Source organism: Plecotus auritus (assembly GCF_963455305.1).
Source record: "Plecotus auritus genome assembly, chromosome: 6".
In the NCBI taxonomy this organism is placed as follows: domain Eukaryota; kingdom Metazoa; phylum Chordata; class Mammalia; order Chiroptera; family Vespertilionidae; genus Plecotus; species Plecotus auritus.
In genome coordinates this window covers 8,619,500-8,646,716 of record NC_137773.1, presented here as the reverse complement: position 1 = coordinate 8,646,716, position 27,217 = coordinate 8,619,500, and the positions used below count along the sequence as shown (strand labels likewise).

The following is a 27,217-nucleotide window of genomic DNA, read 5'->3' as shown; positions in this document are numbered from 1 at the left end:
GATCGGGCCTAAACAGGCAGTCGGACATCCCTTTCACAATCCGGGACTGCTGGCTCCCAACTGCTTGCCTGCCTGCCTGCCTGATTGCCCCTAACTGCTTCTGCCTGCCAGCCTGATCACCCCCTAACCATTCCCCTGCCAGCCTGATCAACGCCTAACTGCTCCCCTGGCGGCCCGATCATCCCCAACTGCCTTCCCCTGACAGCCCAGTCACCCCCAAATGCCCTCCCCTGCATATTCCCTCTTTATTAGATAGGGTTTTTTCTTTAACATATTGGACAGCCCTAACTGGTTTGGCTCAGTGGATGGAGCATCGGCCTGCAGACTCAAGGGTCCCAGGTTCGATTCCGGTCAAGGGCATGTACCTTGGTTGTGGGCACAAACCCAGTGGGGAGTGTGCAGGAGGCAGCTGATTGATGTTTCTCTCTCATAGATGTTTCTAGCTCTCTATCCTTTTCCCTTCCTCTCTGTAAAAAATCAATAAAATATATTTTTTTAAAAAGAAACATTTAAGATTCCTCCATATCTGCCTGGCTAGTGTGACTCAGTGGTTGAGACCCCAGGCTGCCGCCGCTGGGAGGGGATCAGCTCCGTGGGGGTGCGCGCCCCTCCCAGGCTGAGACCCCCGGCGGGGTTGAGAGGACTGGGCACCACCATCTTGTGGCTATGGGCACCACCATTTTGTCACAGAGTGACAGTTAATTTGCATATTATTCTTTTATTAGATAGGATATATTTTGATTTTTTTACAGAGAGGAAGGGAGAGAGATAGAGTCAGAAACACTGATGAGAGAGAGACATCCATCATTTGCCTCCTGCATACTCCCCGCTGGGGATGTGCCTGCAACCAAGGTACATGCCCTTGACCGGATTGAACCGGGACCCTTCAGTCCGCAGGCCAACGCTCTATCCACCGAGCCAAACTGGTTAGGGCTACAAGAAAAATTTTAGAATGACTTTTATATTAAGGGCAAGTAAGAGATTCTGAACAGAAGGACTGAAGTTGGGTAGAAAAATATTCTTGATAATTTTCGTTTTTTAGGGGGGTTGGGGTGGGAGTGTCTTCTCTCTGGTTGTAAAAGCAAAAACAGCCCTGTGGTTTGGCGCAGTGGATAGATCGTCGGCCTGAGGACTGAGGAGTCCTGGGTTCGATTCCAGTTAGGGACACATGCCTGGTTTCAGGCTCGATCCCCAGTAGGGGGCGTGCAGGAGGCAGCCAATCAATGATTGTTTCTCATCACTGATGTTTCTATCTCTCTCTCCCTCTCCCTTCCTCTCTGAAATCAATAAAAATAGATATTTAAAAGCAAAAACAACTGAGAAAACCTGAACTGTATCCCCAGCATGGAAGGGCAAATACTGTCAACATTTTGGAATTTTTTTTCTCTTACATTTTCCCTCTTTCTTGCAGGCAGGTATGATTTCGCTGTGTGCACAGTTTCGTATCCTGCCTTTTTCCACTTCTTGTAAAATTCTGTAGTAAAAGCATTCTCCCTTCCTTCATTTAAAATGCTTCGTGAGCATACATTTTAAACAGTTGCATCAAATGGTTAGAGCCATAGTTTACTGACCATTCATTTCCTGCACATACTGATCTGTGTTCATTTCCTCCCTCTGGTAAGCAATTCTGCACTGAACATCTTAGTCTCCTGGGAGGGTGACGACAGCAGCAAGTCCCTGATGCATTTGTCTTCGGGGCAAGTGGGTGACGATGCGGAGGCGCCTCCTTTTAGGAGTCTCTTCAGGGTGCCTCCCTGACTCTTGTTCTGTCCTTCTTCAGCTCCCGGGTTGAGGTCCAGGAATGAGCATCTTGTACCATTTATCCAAAAGGCAATTCTTTTTCTTCTTGTCTCCTACATGCTCACCCACAGTGTTCCTGGTTAACTTCCTGATATTTGTAGCCAAGGCAAGAGTAGCCCCCTAATTTTTAAAGTTTAAAACTATAGGGGGTGGTGTTCAATTCTGCAGTATTTTTATTTATTTATTTATTTATTTATTTATTTATTTATTTATTTATTTAAAAATATATTTTATTGATATTTTACAGAGAGGAAAGGAGAGGGATAGAGAGCTAGAAACATCGATGAGAGAGAAACATCGATCAGCTGCCTCCTGCACACCTCCCACTGGGGATGTGCCCGCAACCAAGGTACATGCCCTTGACCGGAATTGAACCCGGGACCCTTCAGTCCGCAGGCCGACGCTCTATCCACTGAGCCAAACCGGTTTCGGCAATTCTGCAGTATTTTTAAAATCCCCTCTTCTGGCCACCCAGTCATGTAGAGTCAGCTGTCTCCATTCACTTTCTGAGTAGTCCTTAAGGCCTGAATTCAAATTCTCAGTCTACACCGTAAGAGCCACATGACCCACGGTCAACGTAATACCGCTCTCTGTGGCTCCGTGTACTCATTGAGACCAGGGGCTTGTGATGGGAACCGCTTATCTGGGAGGCTGTGAGAATTTACTGACCTGTCACATGTGTGACGTGCAGAGCATTGTCAGTGTCATTGTTCCCTAAAGGTTTTGACGCTGGGTCCTTACAAAGGGTCATGTGGGCCACTTCTCAGGCACTGGATGTCGTGACAAAACGGTACCACGAGATGCCACACCTGGGGGGACTGGTTGTGATGGAGTCCATACCCCTTGCTTTCATTCATGAGGCCCACAGGGGAGAAGGGACTTGACCGAAGTCACCTGTCCGAATATAAGGTGTGCCATCATAGTGCTGCTCCGGTGGGCAGGCAGCTGGAAGGGTGATGGGGACCCTGCACGAGCCTGCTGGGTGCTTGCTTGATGTCCAGACCCTGGGCGGGCTCAGGGTGGGGCTCAGCTGATGCTCCAGATCCCACCCATTCATTGCCTGTTAAGCCCCCAAGTCAGTCCCCAGACCAGCTAGGGAGCTGTGGAAGGTTAGGAAGAACATATACAGGGTGGGGTCAATGTAGGTTTACAGTTGTTTGTATGGAAAATAATACAATAATTAATAAATAATAATTTAAGGATAAACAACGTGTTTTGCGTACTCACCACTGTAAAGCTACTTTTGCCCCATCCTGTATCCCTTATATTTTCTTTTGTACCAGGCAGGTGATCCTTTTGTCCTCCCTCTCCCCCCAGCACATGCCTGTGTGCCTCTTAAGCCAATTGGAAATTCATACATTCTCCCCTGGCACCAGAGCCCGAGGCGTCTGCCAACCTGTGGGTTTCTTTTCCGTGTGGCTCACCATCTGGAGTGGCCACCTGGCCTCCTTGTGGGCTGTGTGTGGGCGCGTGTGCGCCAGGCACCCATGTCCCAGGGCCAGGGTATTGTGTCCCCTCTCTGTGCTTGAATGGCTGGCTGAGCCGGGGCACAGAGGACAATGCCCAGAGCCCTCCCGGCAGTCTGAATGAATAATTCATATTGTATCTGCCGCCTTCCAGGGCTTCCCAAAATAGCTGTTTTAATTGCTTATTTGTTTCGCTGCTGACTTGGACTCGCAGCCTTCAGCTCAGAGCACTTCAGTGGTTAACGTTGACTTGTAGGTAGGGCTTCCCTTCAGGGAACAAGTCTATTTATTTTCTCCTTTCGAAAGAAATGACGGGAAAAAGAACCCCTTCAAGAAAGAAACCCTTCAAGAAAGCCATACTTTTCAGAGGCGAAACCCATCTTTTCAACGCCTGCGTGCGGCTCCTTTGTGATTGGTTTCTGTAGGCCTCTGTGGCCCTGGTGAATAAAGAAATAGCAGTCAGAAGAACAGACAAGGCGAGCTTCTGGGTGGCATCAGTCTGCCCTCATGGTGCCACCAGCACAGGCTTGGGCATCTACAGCTTTCAGCCCCTCAGACGCAGCCAGGAGGTGCTGACTTGTGCTTCCTAGACAAGCCAGCGGCAGCATCAAGGAAAGGTATCAGGAAGGCCCTACCTGCCCAGGTGAGCAGCCTGGAGGACGGCCCTGCCCTGCTGCCTGTGGAATTTTAGGGAGGTGGCAGTGCCAGTTCCCCTGGGGCTCTGGCAGGATGCCTCCAGTGTGACACGCGTGGCCCAGCTTCAGAAGGGCTTCTTTCAGGGGTCCTGGTATAAGGGCCTGGAAACGCGGGGCGTTTGGAGCCCCCTATGTATGCATCCAGGGCCAGCAAGAGGTAGCGAGACATCGTTGGAAGGGCCTGGGCAGGTAGAAGCCATGTGTGGGTTACAGCGTGAGATGACAAGTGTCACCTGAAGACACAGCACCCAGAAGACCCCAGGTGGTTGCCACGATGGGGCCAGTGGGCTTTGGCGTCTAGTTCTGCACCTGCAGCAGAGCCAGGCTGCCTGTAGGCCAGATGCAGGCAACACCTTTACTGCCTCCTCCCCAGCCCTGCTCGGCCTTCTGTTTACACTTGGATGCAAAGGGAGAATGGCTGATTTAATGTGGCGGGAAAGAAAATGATGTTCATTTGAAGACCTACTCTGTGCAGAGTGGTTGAGAACCTGAGTTCCCAGATCAGATCCAAATGCCGGCTCTGTGCTTCCTGGCTGTGTGACCTCGGGCCCGACACAGTTTGCTGTAAAACATGCCATGTTGTGCTGGCAACAGCCTCATACGTCTCATGTTTGCCGGGTCTCTTGATGGCATCAGTTTTCCATGTGCTTCATTTAACCTCATATTGTTTTGTAAAATTGTTTTGTAAAATGCTGTGCAGGTTTGCAGCCTAGGAGCAGCAGGCTGTACCATCCAGCCTAGGTGTGGGTAGGCTGTACCATCCAGCTTTGTGATAAGTGATGTTCGCACAACAATGAAATCACCTAACGATGCGTTTCTTAGAACGGATCCCCGCTGTTAAGCGGCACACGACTGTGCTACGTTTGTGTATCCATTCAGCCGTGAGTGGACGTTTGGGTTGTGTCCAGCTTGGGGTTATTACAATCGATATACCACTGATTTTAAGAAGCTCTGTTTTGTGTGCCACTAAGAAAAGACAAAATGCTGCCAACTGAATAATGACCCAGAGTTTTAAAACTAACTAGAATGTTCGTTTATTACTCATTGAAATAAACCTCTCAAACTTAGATTTTTTAAATATATACCAAAAAAAAAAAGCAAAGAAATAACATAAATAAAACCAAGCTCCATTGTTCCTAAAACGCCTTCCTATTCTACATCCAGTTCTTTGGAGTCACAAATGATTGCTGTCTGTGCTTTTTGATATTGTCCCTGGTGCCCTCAAGAGTGGTGGTGCAGCAGGCAGCCCTGTTATGAGGACCAGAGGAATTCAAAGCTTGGGCGCTGGGCCCTGAGGCCAGCGTGGCAATTATGTGCAGTTAGCCTACTTTGCACTCCTGCTTCGGGAATGCTGCTCAACGGGTCTGCTCGCCACCTCCTCCCCGCGCCCCCCCCCCCCCCGCCCTTCCCCGCAACCATCTGGTTTCCAGGGGTTAAAAGTGCTCCACAGTTGTCTCTGTGATTTTATCCCAATGACACCTTTCATGTCTGTGCACACACAGGCAGCGACAGCTCCTGGCTGACAGCGTTGTAAGGTGTCAGCAGTGGTAACACACACGCCCCATTTCGGAGATGTTAAAACGCGTTTACAAAGGTGCAGCTTGGCATGGTGGAAAGAGAGTCTACGGAAGGGACCCTGAATAGTACCAGGTACTTGGCATACACTCAATGAAATTTAGCTTTTACTACTTATCATTCTTACTATTACTAGTAGGCATCAGTTGCCTTGCTGGTTAAATGAGGGTGGTAGTATTTGGGAATGACTTCTTTTACGTATAGCAGATGGTGCAATGCCTAGTACTTAATTGGCCTTCAGTGAAAGACGTCTTAATTATTATTTCTTTGTAATCTCACAATGCCCCTTTGGGTCAGGCAGGCCAGATAGGCGAACACTGCAAGGGAGCATCAGAGACCTTATATTCCAGGTGGGAAGCCCAGAGAGGATACACGCCCTGCCCAAGAGCATGGCTGATCTGGTGGCAGGATTCAAATCCAGATCTTGCCAATCCCCTCCCAGTGCTCTGTATAGCTTGTGCTGCCATGGAAGGGGCCTTTGGTGAGGCAGGATTCTGGAGAAACCTCCCCGGCCAATTCCAATTCTAGCAGGAACAGTATGCCTCGGGCTGCATGCCTGGGATAAGAGTCGGAGCTCAAGAAACAGAGAAATAGCCAAATTTCAGGCAAGAGTGTGCTGCACCTTTTGCTCTTAGTGCTGGATGCTCCCAGACACCCAGCCCCTGGGAAGACTCTTGGAAAGCCAGCTCATGGGACTGGACCCCATTAAGCTGGGGGTTGAGTGCCCTCGGGCTCTTAAATCCAGAAAGGAGGAGCTCTGCATGCCGGCCTGCCCAGGGTGTGTGCCAAGCGCTGTGCTGAGTCATTCCCAGGTACCAGTGCATTGAATCCTGTGAGAACCCCGAGAGGCAGATTTCCCTGCTGCTTTATACCTGTGGGGACACTGAGGCTTAGAGCGGGGAAGGAATGTGCCCGGCTAAGCAGGACGGGAACTGTGAGTCCTATTTGGTTCTGTTGGCCCTATTGAGCACAGAACTGTATTTTTGTTTGTTTTTTGCTAATCCTCACTGGAGAATATTTTTTTCATTGATTTTGAGAGAGGGAGGGAGGGAGGGAGAGAGAGACATGGATGTGAGAGAGACAGATCAATTGGTTGCCTTCCACATGCACCCTGACCGGGGCAAGAGATTGAACCTGCAGCCCAGGTATGTGCTCTTGACCGGGAATCCAACTTGTGACCCTTCAGTGCGTGGGTCAATGCTTTAACCATTGAGCAGTACCCGCCAGGGCTGGACACAGAACTTCTATATCCCAACTCCCAATTCGGGATTGAGGATGAAGCTGGGGTGGAGCCAGATGAGGGACAACCACATAGACCAGGTACTTGATTCTGCTCTTGGACTTTCAGGAAATTATCCTCCAATGAGCAAAATGAAGGGTCTATCTCCCAACATTTTCTCTGCATGAATGGGAGTTTTGTAGTTTCCTATGGGTTCAGTGATAATTATTCTTCCAGTCTAAAACGGTTATAGCTATTATATAATTCATGCAACCCAGAAAATGCTAGCAGTAACTACCTCTTGGAGGCTCTTCAGATACTCACCGCCTTTCAGATGGATCCTAGCCCAGCCCCAGGCTGACTTGGTCTCTTGGTGTCATGAGTGTGGTGCAGGTCTGGGGCTGGTCCCCAGGTGTTAGTCTCAGCCCTGCCACTGACCCTGGGTGTCCCTGGACAAGTCTCTCTCTCTCTATCTCAGTTTTCTCACCAATGAAACAAAGGAATTAGAGTTTTAATCCTCACCCAAGGATATGTGTTGTTGTTGCTGTTGTTTTAAATACTGTCGTTGATTTCAAAGAGGAAGGGAGAGGGAGAGAGATAGAAATATCAGTGATGAGAGGGAATCATTGATGGGCTGCCTCCTGCATGCCCACATTGGGGATCGAGCCTGAAACCCAGGCATGTGCCCTGACCAGAATCGAACTGTGACCTACCTCCTGGTTCATAGATCAACGCTCAACCATGGAGTCACACCAGCTGGGCAAGGATATGCTTTTTATATTATTTTATTTTATTGATTTTGGAGAGAGGAAGGGAAAGAGAGAGAAACATTGATGTGAGAGAGACACATTGATCAATTGCATCCCGTACGTGCTCTGAGTGGAGATTGAACCCGCGACCTAGGTATGTGCCCTGACCGGGAATTGAACCTGCAACCTTTTGGTGTATGGGACGACGCTCCAGTCAACTGAGCCAACCGGCCAGGGTTCAGTGTTAACATTCTTTAATGCTCCTGCATCAGGGGCCTCATTTGGATAGCAATGAAAAGGATGATAATGAATTGGCTCACATTTATTGTATTCACATCATGTACCAAAGTGTTGTTTCAGGAATTATTTCATTTGATCTCAAGAGGCCACTGTGAGGTAGGTCTACCTGGAAGGGTTGTTATGAGGGCCAAGTGAGTTAATTAATGTCTGTAAACTGCTTGGATTAGTTCCTGGCACGTAGTGAATGCTTCACAAATGTTTTGGTTTTGTTTGTTTTTTCTATATTTGCACATGTGAAAACTGAGCTATAGAGAGTTTAAGTATCTTATCCAAGGTCACACAGCTGGAAAGTGACAGAGCCTGGATTCAAACCCAGGGAGTCTGGCTCTCCCCGGCCCTCAGTTAACGGCCACTCAGTGCTCCATCTTGATAAGACGAGAGGCAGGAGTAACACATTAGACAGCAGGGGGACTGTCTACCCTCAGAGACTGCGCCGCCCCATTTCTAAAACGCAGCACTGTAGTAGACAAAGGTGTCTGCAGGCTGAATCTGGCCCTCCCGTCGTCAGATGGCCATTGCTACTTGAATCCACGATCTGGTTCACAAGGGCTATAATCTTACATCCCAGTAAGCGACCCACGGAGCGGAATAGCAGCCCACATTCAGCATGGCGTCGGTGAGCTGGAGGCAGCGAGACATGGGGAAAGCAGTGGAGGAAGGGGGCAGGCCCAGGTTTGAGGTGTGTGATCCCAAGAACCCAGCAGGGCAGAGGAAGGTGAGCCACTGGTTTGATGAGGAGAAGGGGACTGGGAGAGCAGTCTGGAACCTTCCCTCCAGCTCTCTCCCTCCTCTTCTTTTCTCCGTAAAAGAATTCCAGGAGTGGGAGTGACTGGGCCAGGAGAGTTTCTGGATAAACCAGCCCGGCCAAATCAGCGAAGCAAGGAGAACTAGGGGTCGAAAAACCAGAATGTTGAGACAGGTGCGCTGAGCGTCAAGGGAGGGAATGGGGAGATTTCCAGAGACAGAGAACTTGGAAATCCCTGGTGTGACCACCTCCCTCAGAGAGCAGATTTTGAGAGCCGCGTCCCCTCCAGCTGCCATTTCCCATCTCCTCTGGTTTAATTTCCAAGGAGAGCGTCGGAGACCAGCTTCCCGGGGATGCACAGGGCTTCTAGGCTCTGCGCCTGGACAGTACCTTTGCTTCCGTTTCCCCATCGTGAAAATAGGCATATAATACCTAACTCACAATAACAACTAATGTTGGTTGAGGCCTGCGAGCCGTGGGCTCGGCACTGCTCATTTGGACCAGGTGGTCACTCTGAGTAGATGAAGCTCCTTGCACACGCAGAAGCAGACTCAGGCAGGTGGGTTCATGCCCCAGGGGACAGAGCGAGGCAGGGACGGCCCGCATGGAACCCAGGGGCCTGAGTCTGCAGCCTGTGCGTTTTAACCACCAGTGGGTATCTCTTGGGATGAAGAATGCTGCTGCTGCTGATGGTGGTGGTGATAATACGATGATAGCTAACCTATCAGTCCTGAAAGTGACCCGATTCTCACGGTACACGGAGCACAGAAGTCGCTCAGTAGGCTGCGTTGACATCCCTCATTTTACTGAGGGCTATTCCATGCCAGGCCCTGTGCTCAGCACTTTATGTGGGTTATCTCACTTAATCCCACAACACCCTTATGAGATCGAGATTTCTCAGTTTCACAGAGAAGGCAACGCCTACTAATGAGGTTACGTAACACCACCCACGGTGGTGCAAGGGGCGGAGCGTGGGTTTCAGCCGAGTTTCACTGATTTCTGAGCCTCGTGGGTAGCATCGGCCCCGTCTCCCCATTAACCGTGAAACCCATCACTGTTCCCTTTCTTCTCCAGCCTCCCCTGACTACACCCCGTTGCCTCTGTCTCCCTCTTCTCCCCGTTCCTTGGCCTTCCGGTCTGTACGGCGGATGCAGCACCTTATTAGCTATCCTTGTATCTGCTAATTTTCTGTGGTCTGCAGTCTCAGGTCATGTAACTGCCACATATACTGTCACCTAATGTCACAGGGACAGGTCACTTCCTGCTTTCAGGGCAAGCTTTGGCTCCCTGGCCTGACCCCAGGCTCCTGAAGGCAGAAACATCAAGGCTTACCCAAACATCTGAGCCCCTGTGGTGCCTGGCCCAGGACTGAGCTGTTGTGTCCATACAATAAATCCTTGCTGCTTGGAGGATTAATGAAATGGGGGAGCCCAGCCAGTGTGGCTCGGTGGTTGAGCATTGACCCATGAATCAAGAGGTTACTGGCTCAATTCCTGGTCGGGCACCAGGGCACGTGCCCGGGTTGTGGGCTCAATCCCCAGCAGGGGGAGTGCAGGAGGCAGCCGGTCAGTGATGTTTCTCATCGATGTTTCTCTATATCCCTCTCCCTTCCTCTCTTTATCAAATCAATCTATATACTAGGTGTAGTGGTTAATAATGTGGATTTTTTTCAATAGATGGAGTTACACATATGTTGATATATATGTGATTTGATATGTATGCTATTTTGTTGTATTGACAGCAGGCTTCAAAACTTCATATGTCAAATTTTCTGAAGGTGTTAACATCATAGATATTTTTACGCTTAAAAATGTCGAATTTCGTGCCAAAAAAAAAGAGCATTTGTGGGAAGTTTTAATTCATTATTTTGAAGAAAAAGTTACTGTATACTTCGGGAAGCTTATGGTGAACATGCTCCATCTCAAGATACTTGTGAACACTGGTTTAAACACTTTAAAAGTGTTGATTTCGATGTGAAAGACAAAGAACATCCAGGTCAACCGAAAAACTTTGAAGACCAACAATAACAAGCATTATTGGATGAAAATGCATGTCACACTCAAAAACAACTTGCAGAAAGATTAAACGTTGCTCAGCAAACAATTTCTGATCGTTTACAAGCAATGGGAAAGATTTTAAAGGAAGGAAGCCGAAACCGGTTTGGCTCAGTGGATAGAGCGTCAGCCTGCGGACTGAAGGGTCCCAGGTTCGATTCCGGTCAAGGGCATGTACCTTGGTTGTGGGCACGTCCCCAGTGGGGGGTGTGCAGGAGGCAGCTGATCGATGTTTCTCTCTCATCGATGTTTCTGGCTCTCTATCCCTCTCTCTTCCTCTCTGTAAAAAATCAATAAAATATATTAAAAAAAAATAAAAAATAAAGGAAGGAAAATGGGTGCCACATCAACTGAATGAAAGACAAATGGAAAACCGAAAAGTCTTCAGTAAAATGTTGTTTCAACAGCATGAAAGAAAATCTTTTTTGCATTGAATTGTGATTGGCAATGAAAAGCGAATTTCTTTTGAGAATCCAAATGCACAAAATCATGGGTTGATCCAGGTCAACCATCAACGTCGACTGTAAGGCCGAATCACTTCGGAAAGAAGACAATGCTCTGCATTTGGTGGAATCAGGACGGTGTGGTATATTATGAGCTTCTAAAACCAGGAGAAACCATTAATACTGATCACAACCTACAACAATCAATTTGAATACTCTTTGATCATAAAACGACCAGAATGTGCCAGAAGACATGGCAAAGTAACTTTGCTTCTTGATGATGCACCATCACACACTTCAAAACCAGTTAAAGACACGTTAAAAGATCTTGCCTGGGAAGCATTAACCCACCCGCCCTATTCACCAGACCTTGCTCCTTCAGATTACCACTTGTTCCGATCGATGGCACATGCACTTTCTGAGCAGCACTTCAAAACGTATGAAGAAGTGGAAAATTGGTTCTCTGAATGGTTTGCCTCAAAACAAGGAAAGTTCTATTGGGACGGTATCCACAAATTACCTGAAAGATGGGGGAAATGTGTAGCTAGCCCGGGTTGTGGGCTTAATCCCCAGCAGGGGGATTAATCCCCACAACACCCTTATGAGATTGAGATTTCTCAGTTTCACAGAAATCTGAGAATAAAGCACTTTTGATGTTTCTCTTGAAATTAACATGTTTTCTTTGATTACAAAATCCACCATTATTAACCGGTACACCTAGTATATATAAAAGCCTAAATGACCGTTTGACTGTTCAACTGGTAGCTATGACGCGCACTGCCCACCAGGGGGCAGACGCTCAAGGCATAGAAACATGGAACAGACTGATGAATCTCAGAGGAAAGGGAGGAAGGGGAGGGCAGAAAGAGATTAATGAGAGATCTTAATATGCATACTAGAGACCCCACCGGATTCGTGCACCGGTGGGGTCTCTTGGCCTGGCCTGTGGGGATTGGGCCAAAACTGGCAGTCCAACATCCCCTGAGGGGTCCCAGATTACGAGAGGGCACAGGCCAGGCCGAGGGATCCCACCGGTGCATGAATCCATGCACCGGGCCTCTAGTAAAAACATTTAAAAAAAAAAAAAGAAATGGAGAAAAAAGAAGAGAGCGGCGAGGAGCGTGAGGCAGGGAGGTTCTCCGGGTCACTTTCTGCAGCTGGGCAAGGGGGTGGTGCTCAAAGTCCTTATGAGGGGTCCCAGACCCCTGAAAGTCCAGCTCTGCCCCTCTCTGCCTTGTCACTCCTCACAGAGATGGGCCATCTTTAATGTCCCGCCCCCGAGCCTGCGTGCTGGCTGCTCCCTTTGCTCCCACCATCTATCTTGTCTCCCTCCAAAGCTCACCTTCTCCCAGAAGCTTCCCATGGCCACCTGCCCGTTTATACTTGACCCTGTTGTGGCGTTTTTTTTGCTTGTTTGTTTGTTTTTTGTTTTCCTCACCCAAGGATATTTTTCCATTGATTTTTAGAGAGAGTGGAAGGGAGAGGGAGAGACAGAGAGAGAAACATCAATGTGAGAGAGACACATTGATTGGTTGCCTCCCGCACATGCCTGGACCAGGGCCAGGGGCCAAGCCTGCAACTGAGGTACCTGCGTGCCCTTGACCAGAATCGAACCCGGGACCCTTCAGTTCTTGGGCCAACGCTCTAGCCACTGAACCACACCGGCTAGGGTTCCGGTTGTCTTTTTTTCTGAATTACAGTGCGTGGCTGAAATGACCATGTCAGTTCACATCCAGGCTGGGATGTCTCCCCAACTGCAGCATGCGGGGCTGGGTGCTGTCTCCTCCACTCTGCAGCTGGCGTTTATTAATGAGGTTCACCTGTGTGTCGTGTGCTCAGCCCTCCTAGCAAACTTGGGAGATGGTTATTTTTATCAGCCCCAGATTTGTTAAAATGAATGAATGAAAGTGTTTGAACAGAACTGAATTAAGGGAAGGAAGGAGAGCCCACTGCAGGCTCCAAGGTGTGAAAGGTGAAGGGCCCCCCCCCCCCCCCCCCCCCCCCGAAATGGTTCTGTGCAGCAGCCGGAGGCAACGGCATGTGACCGGGGTGTGAAATCTCAGCTATGGGAACTATGCATGTGAAACACCCCTGGGCGGGAAGAACCGGCCGGAGAGGTTCTGCTGAAAGTTTGGACAGTTCTTGGTGTGGAGTCTGGAGAGCCCTTTAGAAAGTTGTCCCTCCCATCTGGCCCCTGGAGAGCGCGGGGCTGGGGCCAGCATCCTGCTGGACCCGATAAAGAGGTTCCTGTGGGAAGTGTTAGGATCGCTCGGGAAGCACCAGAAACATGAAAGATACGTTCTGCGTTCCTCAGGCCCCAGAGAATCACCACCCAGTGTTAGACTTGGCAGAAGCCTTCCCGCTTCTCCTCTGAGCTGCCTCCTCAGAAAAGACATGCTGTCTGAACGCTGAATGCCCGCCCGCCCGCCCTGGCAGCCTGCTCCCGGGCCCTCTCCCACAGCCCATGGAGCTGCGAGTGGGACAGGTGTGCCCGGGTGTCCGGTGTAGGGTGATCTGGCAGGACCTACCTGTATCCAAGGCGACACATCCGGGCCCTTTTTCCAGGAGGGCCTGTTGTGAAACATCCTGGAATGTTTGTGTCCCCTCACAGGTTGGGAATTAAGCAGAGGCAGAAGGAGTTCTTGCTCAGCACCCTCTCTTCCCTCCCTCCCTCTCGCCCTTCCAGCATTGGGTCATTTGATTTCATATTGGGGTTTTCAGCAGCCCGGGCCATGGAGGCTGGAGCCTGGGATTGCACCGGACTAGGGTGGGGTGATCACTTCATCAGAGGGGGTGGGAGCAAGCCCCCCACGTCCCGGCTACATCTGAAAGCTGACATCTCTTCCCAGCTCACATTCTTGGCGCTTGCCCAAAGGGAAACATTACAAACCAGAGAAGTACCCGCAGTTTCCCAGGGGGGACTGGTTTAAACAGTTCCTCCCTGGCAGGAAGGGCTGTGTGTGTGTGTGTGTGTGTGTGTGTGCACATGCACGTGTGTGTATACATATGTGTGTTTAAATCCCCGTGCAGCTAAAATCGCTTCCCTTCATCCTGTCTGAACGGCACGTCTCTGCACACTGAATAATTCATCTCCCTCTTGGCATTTGTTCCTGAGAGGTTCTTGCTGTCCAGGTTTCTTTTAGCAGCGTAGTCTCCCAATGGAAGCTTTTCTCTTTCCCAGGGAAGAGCGCTGGGTGTCCGGATATCAGCCCCCTGGCTTCCCCCATGATCCCTTTGAAGGGATCCCCGAATATCAAACTCAAGCTGTCCTTTCTCCTCCTGCCCTCCCCTTCTAACTGTGGGTCCTCTTTACTCATGTTGTTGTTGCTGTTGTTATTGTTATTATTATTTTCAGCCCTGTTAGCCACAATGTCTGCATTTGCTGCAAGTTGGACTCAGCATCTTCCCCCTCCACATGTCGGTCACATTAGTGATGCTTGTAGCCAACATTATTTCAGTTCTGACTTCTCCGTGGCCAAGGCTGGAACAGTCCATGGGTCCTGTTTTGCTGGAAAAGGGATTGCATTGTTGATGTTTCCCTCGGCCTCTCCCTGCTCCTCAGGTCACACACAGAGCTCAGTGAATCACTTGTGTCAGTGACTTTGAAACACTTAGCTGCCGTTTCATTAAGCAGCCTGGTGTTACCCACGTGCACTGAATATCCTCCTAGGAAGGCGTGGAAGCTGGAAGTGCAAGTAGGCAAGAGCTCCATGCCTCGGGCCTGCTGCGGGCGTCCCTGTGGTCCCGCTCCATCCTCTGTACCTGGCGTAGCTGACGCTGCCTTCCAGATTGTTCTGAGACTCACGGGGTCTCGTGAATTTTTGTTAGCAAAGCCCAGGTTTGGGGACCAGGCAGTGGGCTTCAGGTTATACTGCTGGGATGGACCGACCCTGTGATGTAGCTGCGATGATGCCTCCAGAGAGGAAACATGTTGTATATGATTTGCTTTCTAGGCCTAGATTTAACCATTATTATTTCAATTATAATTAACAAGTGAACATTACAGAAACATTAATTTAAGAAAGGATAAAAGACGTAAGTTTCATTGGAATCTCTGTACCAAGATAACCTTTTAATGTCTAACTTTCTAATTTTTCTTCTACACACATAACACACACACACACACACACACTTTTTTGGGCAAAATATACATAATAGTATCCTGTAGATCTTCTCTTTCAACCGTGTTGTCTTTTGCATAGTAAATTGAAAGCATTCTTCCATTTTAGCAAAATATAGAACACATTGTTATTTTTTGTTCCTACATATACATGATTGTACGCGCCCATTCCACAGATACTTATTGAGAGCGAATTGTGGGGGGTATAGGGTTCCCTTGCTCAGATGCAGCATTGATGAAATGATTTCATCAGTCCCCAGAGAGGAATTTTGAAAGGTGATAATCCTCACACATCTTCCGGGCAGCGGTCGGGAAGGGACACAGCTTCTTGGTTTTCTGGGTTGCAGACTGATCGTATAATAAGATTTATATCTCCACAGCCAGGCTGGGGGAATGCAGGGCGAGGAATGAGCGCAAAAGGAGAGGTCTGAGTGTGGTTGGTGCGAGCATGTCTGTCCCCTCCCAGCTTACCTGTCCTCCGTGATGGAGTAGCTTACCGTGGAGGGGTGTACGCCTGGGTGGAGAGTCCTTCAGGGACCCTTTCAGAGATTGGTTGGATGAAATGATGTGGGATGAGCTTTGGTTCTTGGGCATTGGTCTTCATTCCCCATAAGGAAGAGGGAGCAAACACTGAGAAGAGACGTGGGAGTGGGGGAGACACCGCTGGAAGTGGCCTTCTGTTGCAGAAATCTGAGCAGAGTATGGGGTGGGGCTGGGTGGGCTGCAGGCAGCCCCGCAGGAACTTGACCCAGACCGGCACAGATGTCCCCGAGCACCCCATCACCTGTGTGATTCTCCTTGGGGCTCAGGAGATGCAGTGGAGATGTCAGCTTTCAAGAGGACCTTTTAGCTCACCGCAGGGGCTCCGGCGACACATTGCCTTGCTTGAAATCCCAGCTTGGTCTTTGACACTGAGAATAGTATTTAGTCTTTCTTAGCCTCAGTTTCCCTGCTTGGGAAATGGGGATAATAATAACCAATGTTTTGTTGTGCTCTCGTTTGTAGCAGGATCTGTGCTAAATGTTCTTGTAAGCATGGCCTTAGGTAAGCTAACCGACATCCCGGAGAATGATTTATCATCCCCACTTCACAGATAAATACACGGAGTCTCAGAGAGGTTAAGTTGCCAGACTCACACAGCTAATGGAAATCATGCTTATTGAACCCTCACTTAATGGTGATTAACCTGTTGCATGTCATATATACCTCTGGCCTCGTCCTCATTGTCTGCTACAATATAGCAGTAAATTACCAACTAACAGAGCTTTGGAGCCAGAGTGCCAGGAATTCCGTCAATCGGTATTTCTACAGCCTACCAGACCGTGGATACGCAGAGCTCATAAATGCACCAGGTCGCTCCACCAGGGGCCCTTCAGTCTTTCTTTCCCTCATGTATTTTGCTTCAAGTTTGATTTGGAGTGAATGTAAGAAGGAAGGAGATTGCACAGGATAAGAGGGAGGGTGGATTCCTGTGGCTTGAAGGGAAGTTCTTTAAAAACAAAAACAACAACAAAAGAACCACAAAGTTTTTATTGATTTTTAGAGAGAGAATCATCAATATGACAGAGAAATATCATTGGCTGCCTCCTGCACGCCTCCTACTGGGTATCAAACCTGCATCTCAGCCATGTGCCCTGACCCCGAAGCAGACCTGCGCCTTTTTGGTGCATGGAACAAGGCTCAACCAACTGAGCCACCCCAGCCAGGCCTTGAAGGGAAGTTCTTGATCAGGATCATAGACCTTGTCATAGTCATCTTTCTTCCTGTCCCATTGGACCTCAGTTTGCCAGTCTGCAGAAAGACCGATGAAGTAGTCTCTGGGAGTCTGGAACTGGGAGTGGGTTGGGAGCAGACAGGAGAGGGAGGAGATGAGACTATGTATTTTAGGCAGAGGCAGCAACTCTAGAAACCCGGGAGCTGTCTGGAAGGGCCACTCAGGCGGACGGGTATGTCTAGATTCCTGGCACTCTGGCTGAAATACTTGACTGGCAGTGTGTGGTGTCTTTCGGGCTTGAAGGAGCCTTTGTTCCTTTAGTTGGGTGAGTTGCATGTCTGGCTGACTTAGCCACAAGACTGAGTGATTACTGCCACTTCACTCAAGGCAAAACGAGGACTTAGCGGGTGGTTACTGTTAAAAGATCAGTTGAGGCTGGATTGTCTCGGGAAGGAGAGCAGTGGGTACAGGCATCTGGGAACCAGCTCAGGAGGCAAGAAATACGGCTCTTGGCCAGACTTGCAGGGCGGGGGCATCGCTATTCTAGATGCTGCAGTAAGTCAGCTTTCCAGAGGGGAAGCGGTCATGACACCATGCCACAGAGCTGGGAGGAAGACGGGGGTGGGACAGGCAAGGGAGTTGCAGGTGGAGAAGCCAGAGAGGGCTGGAGTCCACGTCCAGAAGCAAGCCTTGACCTTCGAGCCCTTTCCTGCAAACTCTTCAGGTAGAGATGCAGAACTGGAGGCCCAGAGAAGGAAGGTGACCGGCTCAAATTTCTCCCTAGTTAGTGACTAAGTTGGGGCTGGGACACAGATTTCCTGCCTCCTTCCATGTTTCGCCTTCCCGGGACAACAGGGACAGATCTGGTGTCATTGCCGGGTTTTGGGATCTATTGGGCCAGCGCCGAGTAGCGTGGAGGCCAAGAGTTGCAGGGGTGTGGGGACCGCAGGCTGATGGAGTCTTTCTTCTCTTCCTCCCCAGGTACACCAAACCGCTCACCTTTGCCGACTGCATTAGTGATGAGCTGCCTCTAGGGTGGGAAGAGGCGTATGACCCACAGGTTGGAGATTACTTCATAGACCACAACACCAGTAAGTTCCTGGCCATCCTCCCCGTCTCATCCCCTCTCCCCGATCCTCTGCCTCCACACTCACCTCCTAAGTCTGGAAGAGGCTTTTGAAGCCAAATCGTATTTTGTGGGGTTTTTATTTTCTTCTTTTTAAAAAATATATCTTTATTGATTTAAGAGAGGAAAGGAGAGGGAGAGAGAGGTTAAAACATCAAGGATGAAAGAGAGTCATTGATTGGCTGCCTCCTGCACGATCGGGGATCAAGCCCGCAACCCAGGCATGTGCCCTGACTGGGAATTGAACCATGACTTCCTGGTTCATAGGTCAATACCCAACCACTGAGCCACTGCGGCTGGGCTGTATTTTGATTTATCTATAGTTAGGTAGAGATGTCAACGTAGAGATGTCAACAGTAGGTATAGATAGATAATGTATGCTCATATAAAATAACAGTTAGAAGGGTTTTAAGTAGAATCTGAAACTCCCCCTCTCATAGCTCATCTCCTCAATTCTACAGAGGCAGCCACTGCTAAACATTTTGTGTGTATTGTTGCAGAAATTTCCCAGTTGTGTGTTTATGTGTATATATTCACTAGAGGCCCGATGTACAACATTTGTGCAAGCGTAGGCCTTCCTTCCCCCAGCTGCCAGCACTGGCTTCCCTCTGGCACCTGGGACCCGGGATTGCCTCATAGCCCCGGCTTCGCCCGGAAGGTCATCTGGAAGGACGTCTGGTCTAATTATCATATTACGCTTTTATTATTATAGATATGTCCTTTTTTTACATCTATCAACGTATGTGCATACAGACCTTTATTTCCTCATAAAGGTGGATGTGTCATTGCCGGGTCATTTTGGAGCAGCCAGAGCCCTAGCAGCCTGCATACATAGGTGTCCATAGTGGCGTGGTGTGAGTGTGTGTGTCTCCAGCCCATCATACGAATCAGCCCACCCTCACTTCCTGTCTGTGATCCAGGTATCCTGCTGCAGATGAAGATTCCTGGTGTCTTTGTCTCTGGGACTGTGATGGAGGAACAGGCTGAGAAAGGGACAAGCGTGCTGTCTGACAGGTGGCGGAGCCCTGGTTGTGGTCCCCGAGCCAGGGAGAGTCAGGTGTGCTTGGGCCTCATCCATTGTGCACCTGCTTGGCCAGGAGTATTCCTGCCCTCTGAAATTTGCTGCCCCATTTATTCCTGTGAGGAGAGAGGATTTTCTGTCTCTCTCTCCACCTTCCGAATTGGAGGGTTTCCTTGATCCTTTCAGGCAAAAGGAGAATGGAATGAAGTGGGACATGCCTGGAAAAGCTTGAAGGCTGAGAGTAGGGCATCAAACTCTAGCCCATTTACTGAGCGTCCACTCTGTGCCAGAGCTGGGCAAGGCACTAGCTAGGCAGCATCCCATTTATTCCTCCCAACTACCCTGTGGGGTGTTAGGATGATTATCCCCATCTTAAAAATGGGACTTAGAGGTAGTAATCCACCGCTCAATACTCAGAGCTAAAACATGGCGGAGCTGGGATTTGAACCGCTGCTGGGCAGCAGAAGGGTGCTTGTCCACCCACTTCCTCTGGGTTTCAGTAGCACCTGGCCGTACCTTTGTTGTGCCCCTCATCACTCTGTAGGATAGCCCTTTACCTAGTGTTGCAAGTTCTTCTAGATAAGGCACAAAGTAAGTAGAAAAGGGCATACATGCCTGAGTGCATGACTAAAGGATGAATGAGCGGGGACCGCTCCTGGCACCGAAGTGTAGAAGAGTTTCTGAGAGACAGCTAATGACATTAATTGCATTGTTGGGGGTAGCAGAGTCCTTTATTAGCGCTCATGATTGCATACTGGATAATGAGAAGTAAATATGCCTAATTGGGTGTGCATGGGGAATGAGGTTAATGCTGGGAGGGCTGCAAGGCGTGCTGGGTTAAACACTGATGCACAGGAACCCTCATCAGGCCTTTCCTGTTTCTAATTGCTGAGTGCATCCCCCTCATTAAAATCTGATGGCAGGAGTGGGATTTTAAGGTGCTTCTGGGAGACGTTGGGAAAAGGAAGGAGTAGCAGGCTGTGGCAGAGTTTATTCTTGAGGGGATGATGGCAGAAGTGAGGTGGGCGTATGGGGGGATGGGAGTACATAGGGGCCAGAATAGGAAGAATTCTATATGGTAGTTTTACCAGCTATCAGGCTACTGGTTTCCTTTCGGTGTGAAGGTGCTGTCATTGGATGGAGGGCACCACCTCTGTAGATGGAGCCAGTGATGCCAGTGGCATGAATATGACCATCGAGGCCCAAGCGTTCAGAGCCGTGGGCTCGGAGTTCATTGACTAAAACTGCTCTCTTAAGAGTTATAGACACGTTAGAAATGAACAACAAATTATATCTCCCACCCAACATTCATTCATTCAGCAAGTATTCACCTACCACCTGCAATGTTCCAGGCACTGTCCTGGGAGCTTGGGATACGTAAGAGTCCATGGCAATGATCCTTGCCCTTGTAGAGCTTTCATTTCGCCAAAAGAGAAAATAAACAGAATAAATAAGCAGATTATGTAGTGCACTGGACAATTGCCAGTATTATGGGAAAAAGAAAGCAGAGTGTAGGGCTAACGTACTGGGTGTGTTTGAGGATGGCGAGGCAAGGACAGGGAAGGACTTGTTGAGAAAATGAGAAGTGAGCTAAGACTTTAAGGAGTGAGGGAGCATTTCAAGTAGAGAGCATAGAGCAAAAACTAAAATGAGGTCACATTCAGCTTGCTCGAGGGATGACAAGGAAGCAGGTGTGCAGATAGCAGAATGAGTGGGGGAACAGGGGAAGGGCATTTGCCTTACTCTTCCGGCTTTTACTCCCATGTGAGATGGGAGCCGTTGGCTAGTTTCCAGCAGATGAGTGGCAAGTTCTGCTCTATGTCTTAAAAGGGTCACTCTGGCTGCTGTGCTACCAATAGACCTTAGTGGGTAAAGACAGAAGCAGGGAGACCTGTGAGAGACCATTGCAACAGTCCAGGTGACAGAGGACAGTGTCCCAGAGCAGAGCCATACAGCAGTGGGGGTGGTGAAACGTGTCCAGATGCTGGGTATATTTTCAAGGCAGAACCCACAGGACTTCCTGATAGATTGCATATGGGATGTGAAAGCAAGAGGAATGAATGACTCTCATTGGACCTGAGCAACTGGCCCCATGGAGTTGCCATCAATGGAATGGAGGAAACTGCAGGAGGAGTGGGTTTAGGAAGGAGGAACAAGGGTTCTTTGGGGTATGTTGAGTCTTCCATGCCTGTTACACGTCTGAGAGATGATGCCGGCCAGCTTGCTGTAGGAATCTGGAGCTTGGAAAGAGATCAAGGCTGAAGATACTTGCACGGGAGTTGTTGGCATATAGATAGTATTGCAAGACATGAAGCCGGATGAGATTACCAAAGGGAAATATCAAGACTGAAGACCAAGGAATGAGCCATAGGGTCCTCAGATACTAAGAAGGTGCGGAGAAGAGGAAAACAAGTGATTCTGAGGTGTGACCAGGAAGGTGGGGGGAAACCCAAGGGTCTGCGCAGCCACAGGAAGGAAGTGTATCAAGGGGAGGGTTGTCAGCCCTGTCAGGTCAACTATGAAGAGGCCTCAGAGTTGACCACTAACTTTAGTAATCCAGGTGACAGTGCTGACCCTGACTGGAAGGCAGCTTTGGACAAGGATTGGGGGGCAAAAGTCGTGAGTCTGGAAAAAAAATGGAGGAGAGGAACTAGAAACAGCACATATAGACAGTTCTTTCCATATTACCACCCATTCTCGCCCTAGCTGGTTTGGCTCAGTAGATAGAGCATCAGCCCTTGGACTGAAGGGTCCTGGGTTCCATTCCAGTCAAGGGCACGTACCTCGGTTGCAGGCCCGATTCCCAGCCGTGGTCAGGGCGAGTGTGGGAGGCAACCAATTGATCTGTCTCTCTCACATCAGTGTTTCTCTGTCTCTCCCCTTCCCTTCCACTCTCTAAAAATCAATGGGAAAAAAATATCCTCTGGTGAGGATTAACAAAAGAACAAAAAACAAATTATAGCCCATTCTCATTATTTCATATGTCAGTATTCCCATTTACATTCATCATGGTTAGAGGGTTTTAATTGGTGATCACATCATGTGTTCTGCAAAGCAATGTGTGTATAACGAAACCAGTTTTATCATAGGCTAATGATATAAAGGAGTTAAGCTCCTAGGGCTGCTCTTTAACATTATATGAAACTAGAGGCCAGATGCACGAAGATTCGTGCAAGAATGGGTCTTCCTTACCCTGGCTGCTGGCACCGCTTTCGCTCCGGCCGGAGCCACCTTTCTGCCTTCCCACACTGCCCAGAGGTCCAGAGCAGCTGGGGCGGTGCGGAACGCCTGCGTCGTCACAAGTGTCCCGCCCCACCCCCGGCCGCTCTGTGCCTGTGTATGCAAATTAACCCACCATCTTTGTTGGGTTAATTTGCATAGTCACTCCTGATTGGCTGGTGGGCATCGCGAAGGTATGGTCAATTTGCATCTTACTCTTTTATTAGTGTAGATGACAGTGAACGAAAAGACGTTATTCGAGGACCTGCTGCAAGTGTTCTGGGACAGGGTTGAGGTTTTCTCGTGTTTCTGTTTTTTGAAGGTCCTCGGGGGATTCTCATGTGCTGCCGAAACTCAGAATTACTGGATAAAGCACCAACTTTTTTTTTATAATAATTTATTCTTGAACATATTACTTATGGCCCCCTTTATCTCCCCATTGACCCCTTCCAGCCTGCTCAACATTTTTTTCCCCCCAACAATTTTGCTGAGAATTGAAGGTGGGGGGAAGGCACTCTCCTGGGCTATTTGTGAGAATAAAAATTGGTACAACCTTTTGAAGGTAATTTGGTGCTATTACTATTGTAAATGTGTTTATTCTCTGACCCAGTAGTTCCTCTTTTAGGAAATCTATCCTACACAATTAGTAGACAAGTTCACAGAAGTATGTTTGTAAGAATCCTCACTGTAGCATTGACTGTAGTAGCAAAAGAATTGAAAACAATTCAGAAGTTTTCCATGAGTGGTCTGGGGAACCACTAATACCCTACCGTAAAGAAACCTAATACCATACCATATAATACTGTGCTATCCTTTAAACAATTGAGGTAAGTGAAAAATAAAAATATAAGCAGTAATACAACTAAAAAAATTATTAAAAATTGAGGTTAATCTTTATACACTTACTAGGAAGGGTGAAAAGCTTGCAGACCAGTATATATGATGCAGGACCACGTTGCATTAAAAATAAGTTTGTGGCCCCAGCTGAGTGGATAGAGCATTGACCTGCGGACTGAAGGGTCCCGGGTTCAATTCGGGTCAAGAACACATGCCCAGGTTATGGGATCCCCAGTAGGGGGCGTGCAGGAGGCAGCCTGTCAATGATTCATCATTGACATTTCTCTCTTCCTTCCTCTCTGAAATCAATAAAAATATATTTAAACAAAAAACAAGTTTATGTATATATACGCATATATAAAAACAAATGTGTAGATAAGTAGGGGACAGTATCTGCAAGTGTGTGAGCTTTTAACAGCAGTTACCTCTGGGGAGTAGGATTAGAGAGATGGGAACTCTCACTTCTTATTTTATAAATTTGCAATTGAGGGAATTATTGATCAAAGGGCTAACATTTCCTTTGTTTTATTTTGTAGTATATTTCCAAAAAATATAAATTTTAAAAAGTTACAAACTTCAAAAAAAATATGCAGCCTGATCCTGACAGGCCAAGTTTCTTTTGAAAAGTAATAGAGTTCTTTGGGCGAAGTAAAACCGGTCTGCAGGCTGGGTTCACCACCTGGCCATGATTATAGAGTTTCCGGTGTGTCAGTCACCCCTGACTCCACCCCGCAAATGGGAAACTGTCAATGGGCATTGACTCTTTGACATTGCTTTGACCTCTTCTACATCTGTTCAGCTGCCAGCTATCCCTTTTTATTTTTTAAAATTTTATTTTGTTGTTTAAAGTATTACAAATAGTAGTACATATGTCTCCTTTTTTTCACCATTGACCTTCCTCCAGCCTCCCCTACTCCTCGGCACATGCCCTCACCGCCACCCCCCCCCCCCCCCAGTGTCTTGTGTCCATTGGTTATGCTTATATGCATGCATAAAGTCCTTCCGTTGATCTCTTACCGCCCCCCCTTTTATTTTTTTAATTAATATCTTTTAGTCAAATTGCCACTGTACATATTTATTGTACACATAACTAAAAAAAATGAAATCACTGTTGATAATTTGCTAAGTGTCCTCTTAATATTTTGGAGAATGTCCATATTTATTTTGATAAACACAAAATTATTTATGAAGCTGGTACACTGTATTGTCACTCACTTTTATGTCATAAGCACCTTTCTGTTTTATTTTTTTAATGGCTGTATTAGTGTATTATGTAAATATAACATACTTATTTGAGCATTGATTTCCTGTTTGAGCAAGTTACTTACCCTCCCTGTCTGTTTTCTCTTTTGTATAATGGGGGCAGTAATAGAATCCCCTTTATAGAGGTAGTGTAAGGATTGAACGAGTAAATAGATATAAAGTAATTAGGATACTGCTTGGTATAGAATAAACATCAAATAAGTGCTTGTTATTTATTTTTTATGTTATTATTATGGTTTTGTACAAATGCATCTTTGCTTTAATTTCTTATTACTTACTATAGGCCCAGTGCACAAAATCATGCACGGGTGTGGTCCCTTGGGGTGGCCTGCAGGGATCAGGCTCCAGCTTGTGCCCCCAGGCTCTCAGCCCAGCAGCCCCGCCTGGAACCCTGCCTTAGCCTGGCGCCTCCTCCTCACCTGATCCACCATCTCGCCCGAGGGGTGATCGATCAGGGCTGGGCCCCTTGCCCAGCTCCCTCAGCTCCTGGGAGCCAGGTGGCGGCCCCACCCCCTGCCGCCACCGCTGGTCGCCATCTGTGGGGCGATCAGTGGGGCAATCAGCCCCCGCTTACACCCACCCTGGCCTGGCACTGCCCGCTCACCTGCTCCACCATCCCGCCACGGTCCCGCTCTGGTCCCACTCTCGTCGGGGCCCATCAGGGCCGTCAGCGCCTCCACTGCCACCCACTGCCATTGCCGCGTCGCTGATGCCCGCCATGTTCTGTGCCACCCCCTGGTGGTCAGTGCATGTCATAGTGAGTGGTCGAACTTCTGGTCTCCCGGTTGAACTCCTGGTCAAACAACCGCCCAAGGGAACAATTTGCATATTAGGCTTTTATTATATAGGATTATTATAATAAATAATAATCCTATATAAGGGGAATTATTGGTCAAAGGGTTAACATTTTAAGGCTCTTAATGTACATGGTCAGGTAGCCCTCTAGTTAAGGCTTTTCTAAGCTACATTTCTGGTAGAGTATGGGGGTTCCTATTTCTTCATATCCTCTGAAGTATTATTCATTTTGCTTTACTTTGCTCTTTACCAAAACAGATGACCTTAAGCATCTATAATGTCCTTGAGCCTCTGTCTAGATTAGAACTCAATTCTGGTCTTTCTCCTAGCTGTATTCAGACAGATTGACTTTGGGTTTGGAAATTTATCCTGATTTATTTTGTGTTTGTTTGCTTAATCAAAGTGAAGAGCCTTTGTTGTATAATAGGTAAGTTTAACCCATTCACATTTGTTGTGGTTTTCTATTCATTATGCTTCTTGTTTTCTGGTAGTGGATGCCACAGGCCAACAACCCAACAGATACTTGTGAGGTGCTGACCTAGAGTCTCTGGGGTCTGTTCCAGAAACCACTCAGATTGAGGACCCCCGGGTACAATGGCGGCGGGAGCAGGAGCACATGCTGAAGGATTACCTGGTGGTGGCCCAGGAGGCCCTGAGTGCACAGAAGGAGATCTACCAGGTGAAGCGGCAGCGCCTGGAGCTTGCCCAGCAGGAGTATCAGCAGCTGCATGCCGTCTGGGAGCACAAGCTGGGCTCCCAGGTCAGCTGTGAGTACCCCCCACCACCAGGGCCCACCCTCCACCACCACAAAGGGAGGAGGGAATGGCTGCCCCAAGTCCTGCCTGTATTGCCTTTCTGAACTGCCCACTTTCCTCTTTCTCCACTCCTTGCGCCAACCATCTCTTCCTGTGCCCTGCAGTGATTCATTTGCCATTTTCCTTTCATTTTCTTTCATTCGTTATCATCTCAGAATGCCAGCCAGGTTACAGTATCTCCTTGTTTACAACCCTTCTGTGGCTGGAGAAGTGATGGATGGAGAGTTAGTGTTTAATGGCCCTGGAGTTTCAGATTGGGAAGATGAAAAAGTTCTGGAGAAGGATGGCGGTGATGCTTGCACAATATGAACGTACACGTAAAGGTGGTTACAGTGGTAAATTTTATGTTAAATATATATTTTACCACATTTAATATATATATATATGTTTTTATTGATTTGAGAGAGGGAGATGGAGAGATAGAGAAAAAGATTGATGACAGAAACATTCATCTGCTGTCTCCTGCACGCCCCCTACTGGGAATCAAACTGGCAACCTCTTGGTGCATGTGACAACTAAGCCACATCAGCCAGGGCTGTTTTACCACAATTAAAAAAAAAAAATCTTCAGTGACTTCTTACTGCTCTTGTCATGGCCTATCCAGTGATCAAGCCCCTACCAGCCATGCCCACCCCATCTCCTGCTGTCAGTCATTAGGCTCACCCTCTGCTCTGGTAGTCCGCCCTGCAACTTTTCCCCTCGCCCTTGCTGTTCCCCTGCTTAGACTGTTTTTCTGTTGATCCCTTTGCACAACTGGTTCCTTCTCATCCTTCCAGTTTTATCCTTCATTGCCTCTGAGAGGCTCACTGTAACAACTCCATCAGCAGACTCCCCTCCCCAAAGTTAGCCCCAGTAATGCTCTTCGTTTATTTTCTTCATCGCATGTATCACAGTACATCTGCTTATTTGTCTGTCTGTATTTCCGTGTTTGTCTGCCAGGGTTTTTCAGCCTCAATACTACTGACATTTTGGGCCAGATAAATCTTCCTTGTAGGGGCCTATATATTGTGGCACCTTTAGAAGCATCCCTCGTGTCTACCCACTAGATGCCAGAAGTAACCCCCACCCCAAGTTGTGACAACCAGACATGTCTCCAGACATTGCCAAATGTGTCCTCCAGGGCAAAATTCTCCCAGCTGAAAACCACTGGTCTAGGTAAAATGATTCTCTTAGAATATCTTAATGGCTGAATAAATGTTCTCTTTGGTGGGAAACACTTTCCATAACGTTTTGCGAGTATGGACTCTGGAGCTGGACCGCC

At 48.2% G+C, this 27,217-nt stretch overlaps 1 protein-coding gene across 2 annotated transcripts in view; it reads left to right on the top strand.

Annotated features, from left to right (window-relative positions):
• Nucleotides 1–27,217, top strand: part of WWC1 (WW and C2 domain containing 1) — a 125,318-nt gene that overhangs the window by 41,702 nt on the left and 56,399 nt on the right. The window contains exons 2-3 of one of the 2 annotated variants that reach the window (XM_080675329.1): nt 17,862–17,971; nt 25,705–25,908. In XM_080675329.1, coding sequence (XP_080531455.1) covers nt 17,862–17,971; nt 25,705–25,908 — 314 coding nt within the window. Of the gene's footprint in view, nt 1–17,861; nt 17,972–25,704; nt 25,909–27,217 lie in introns of those variants that run through there. The other variant, XM_080675330.1, reaches the window with a different exon arrangement.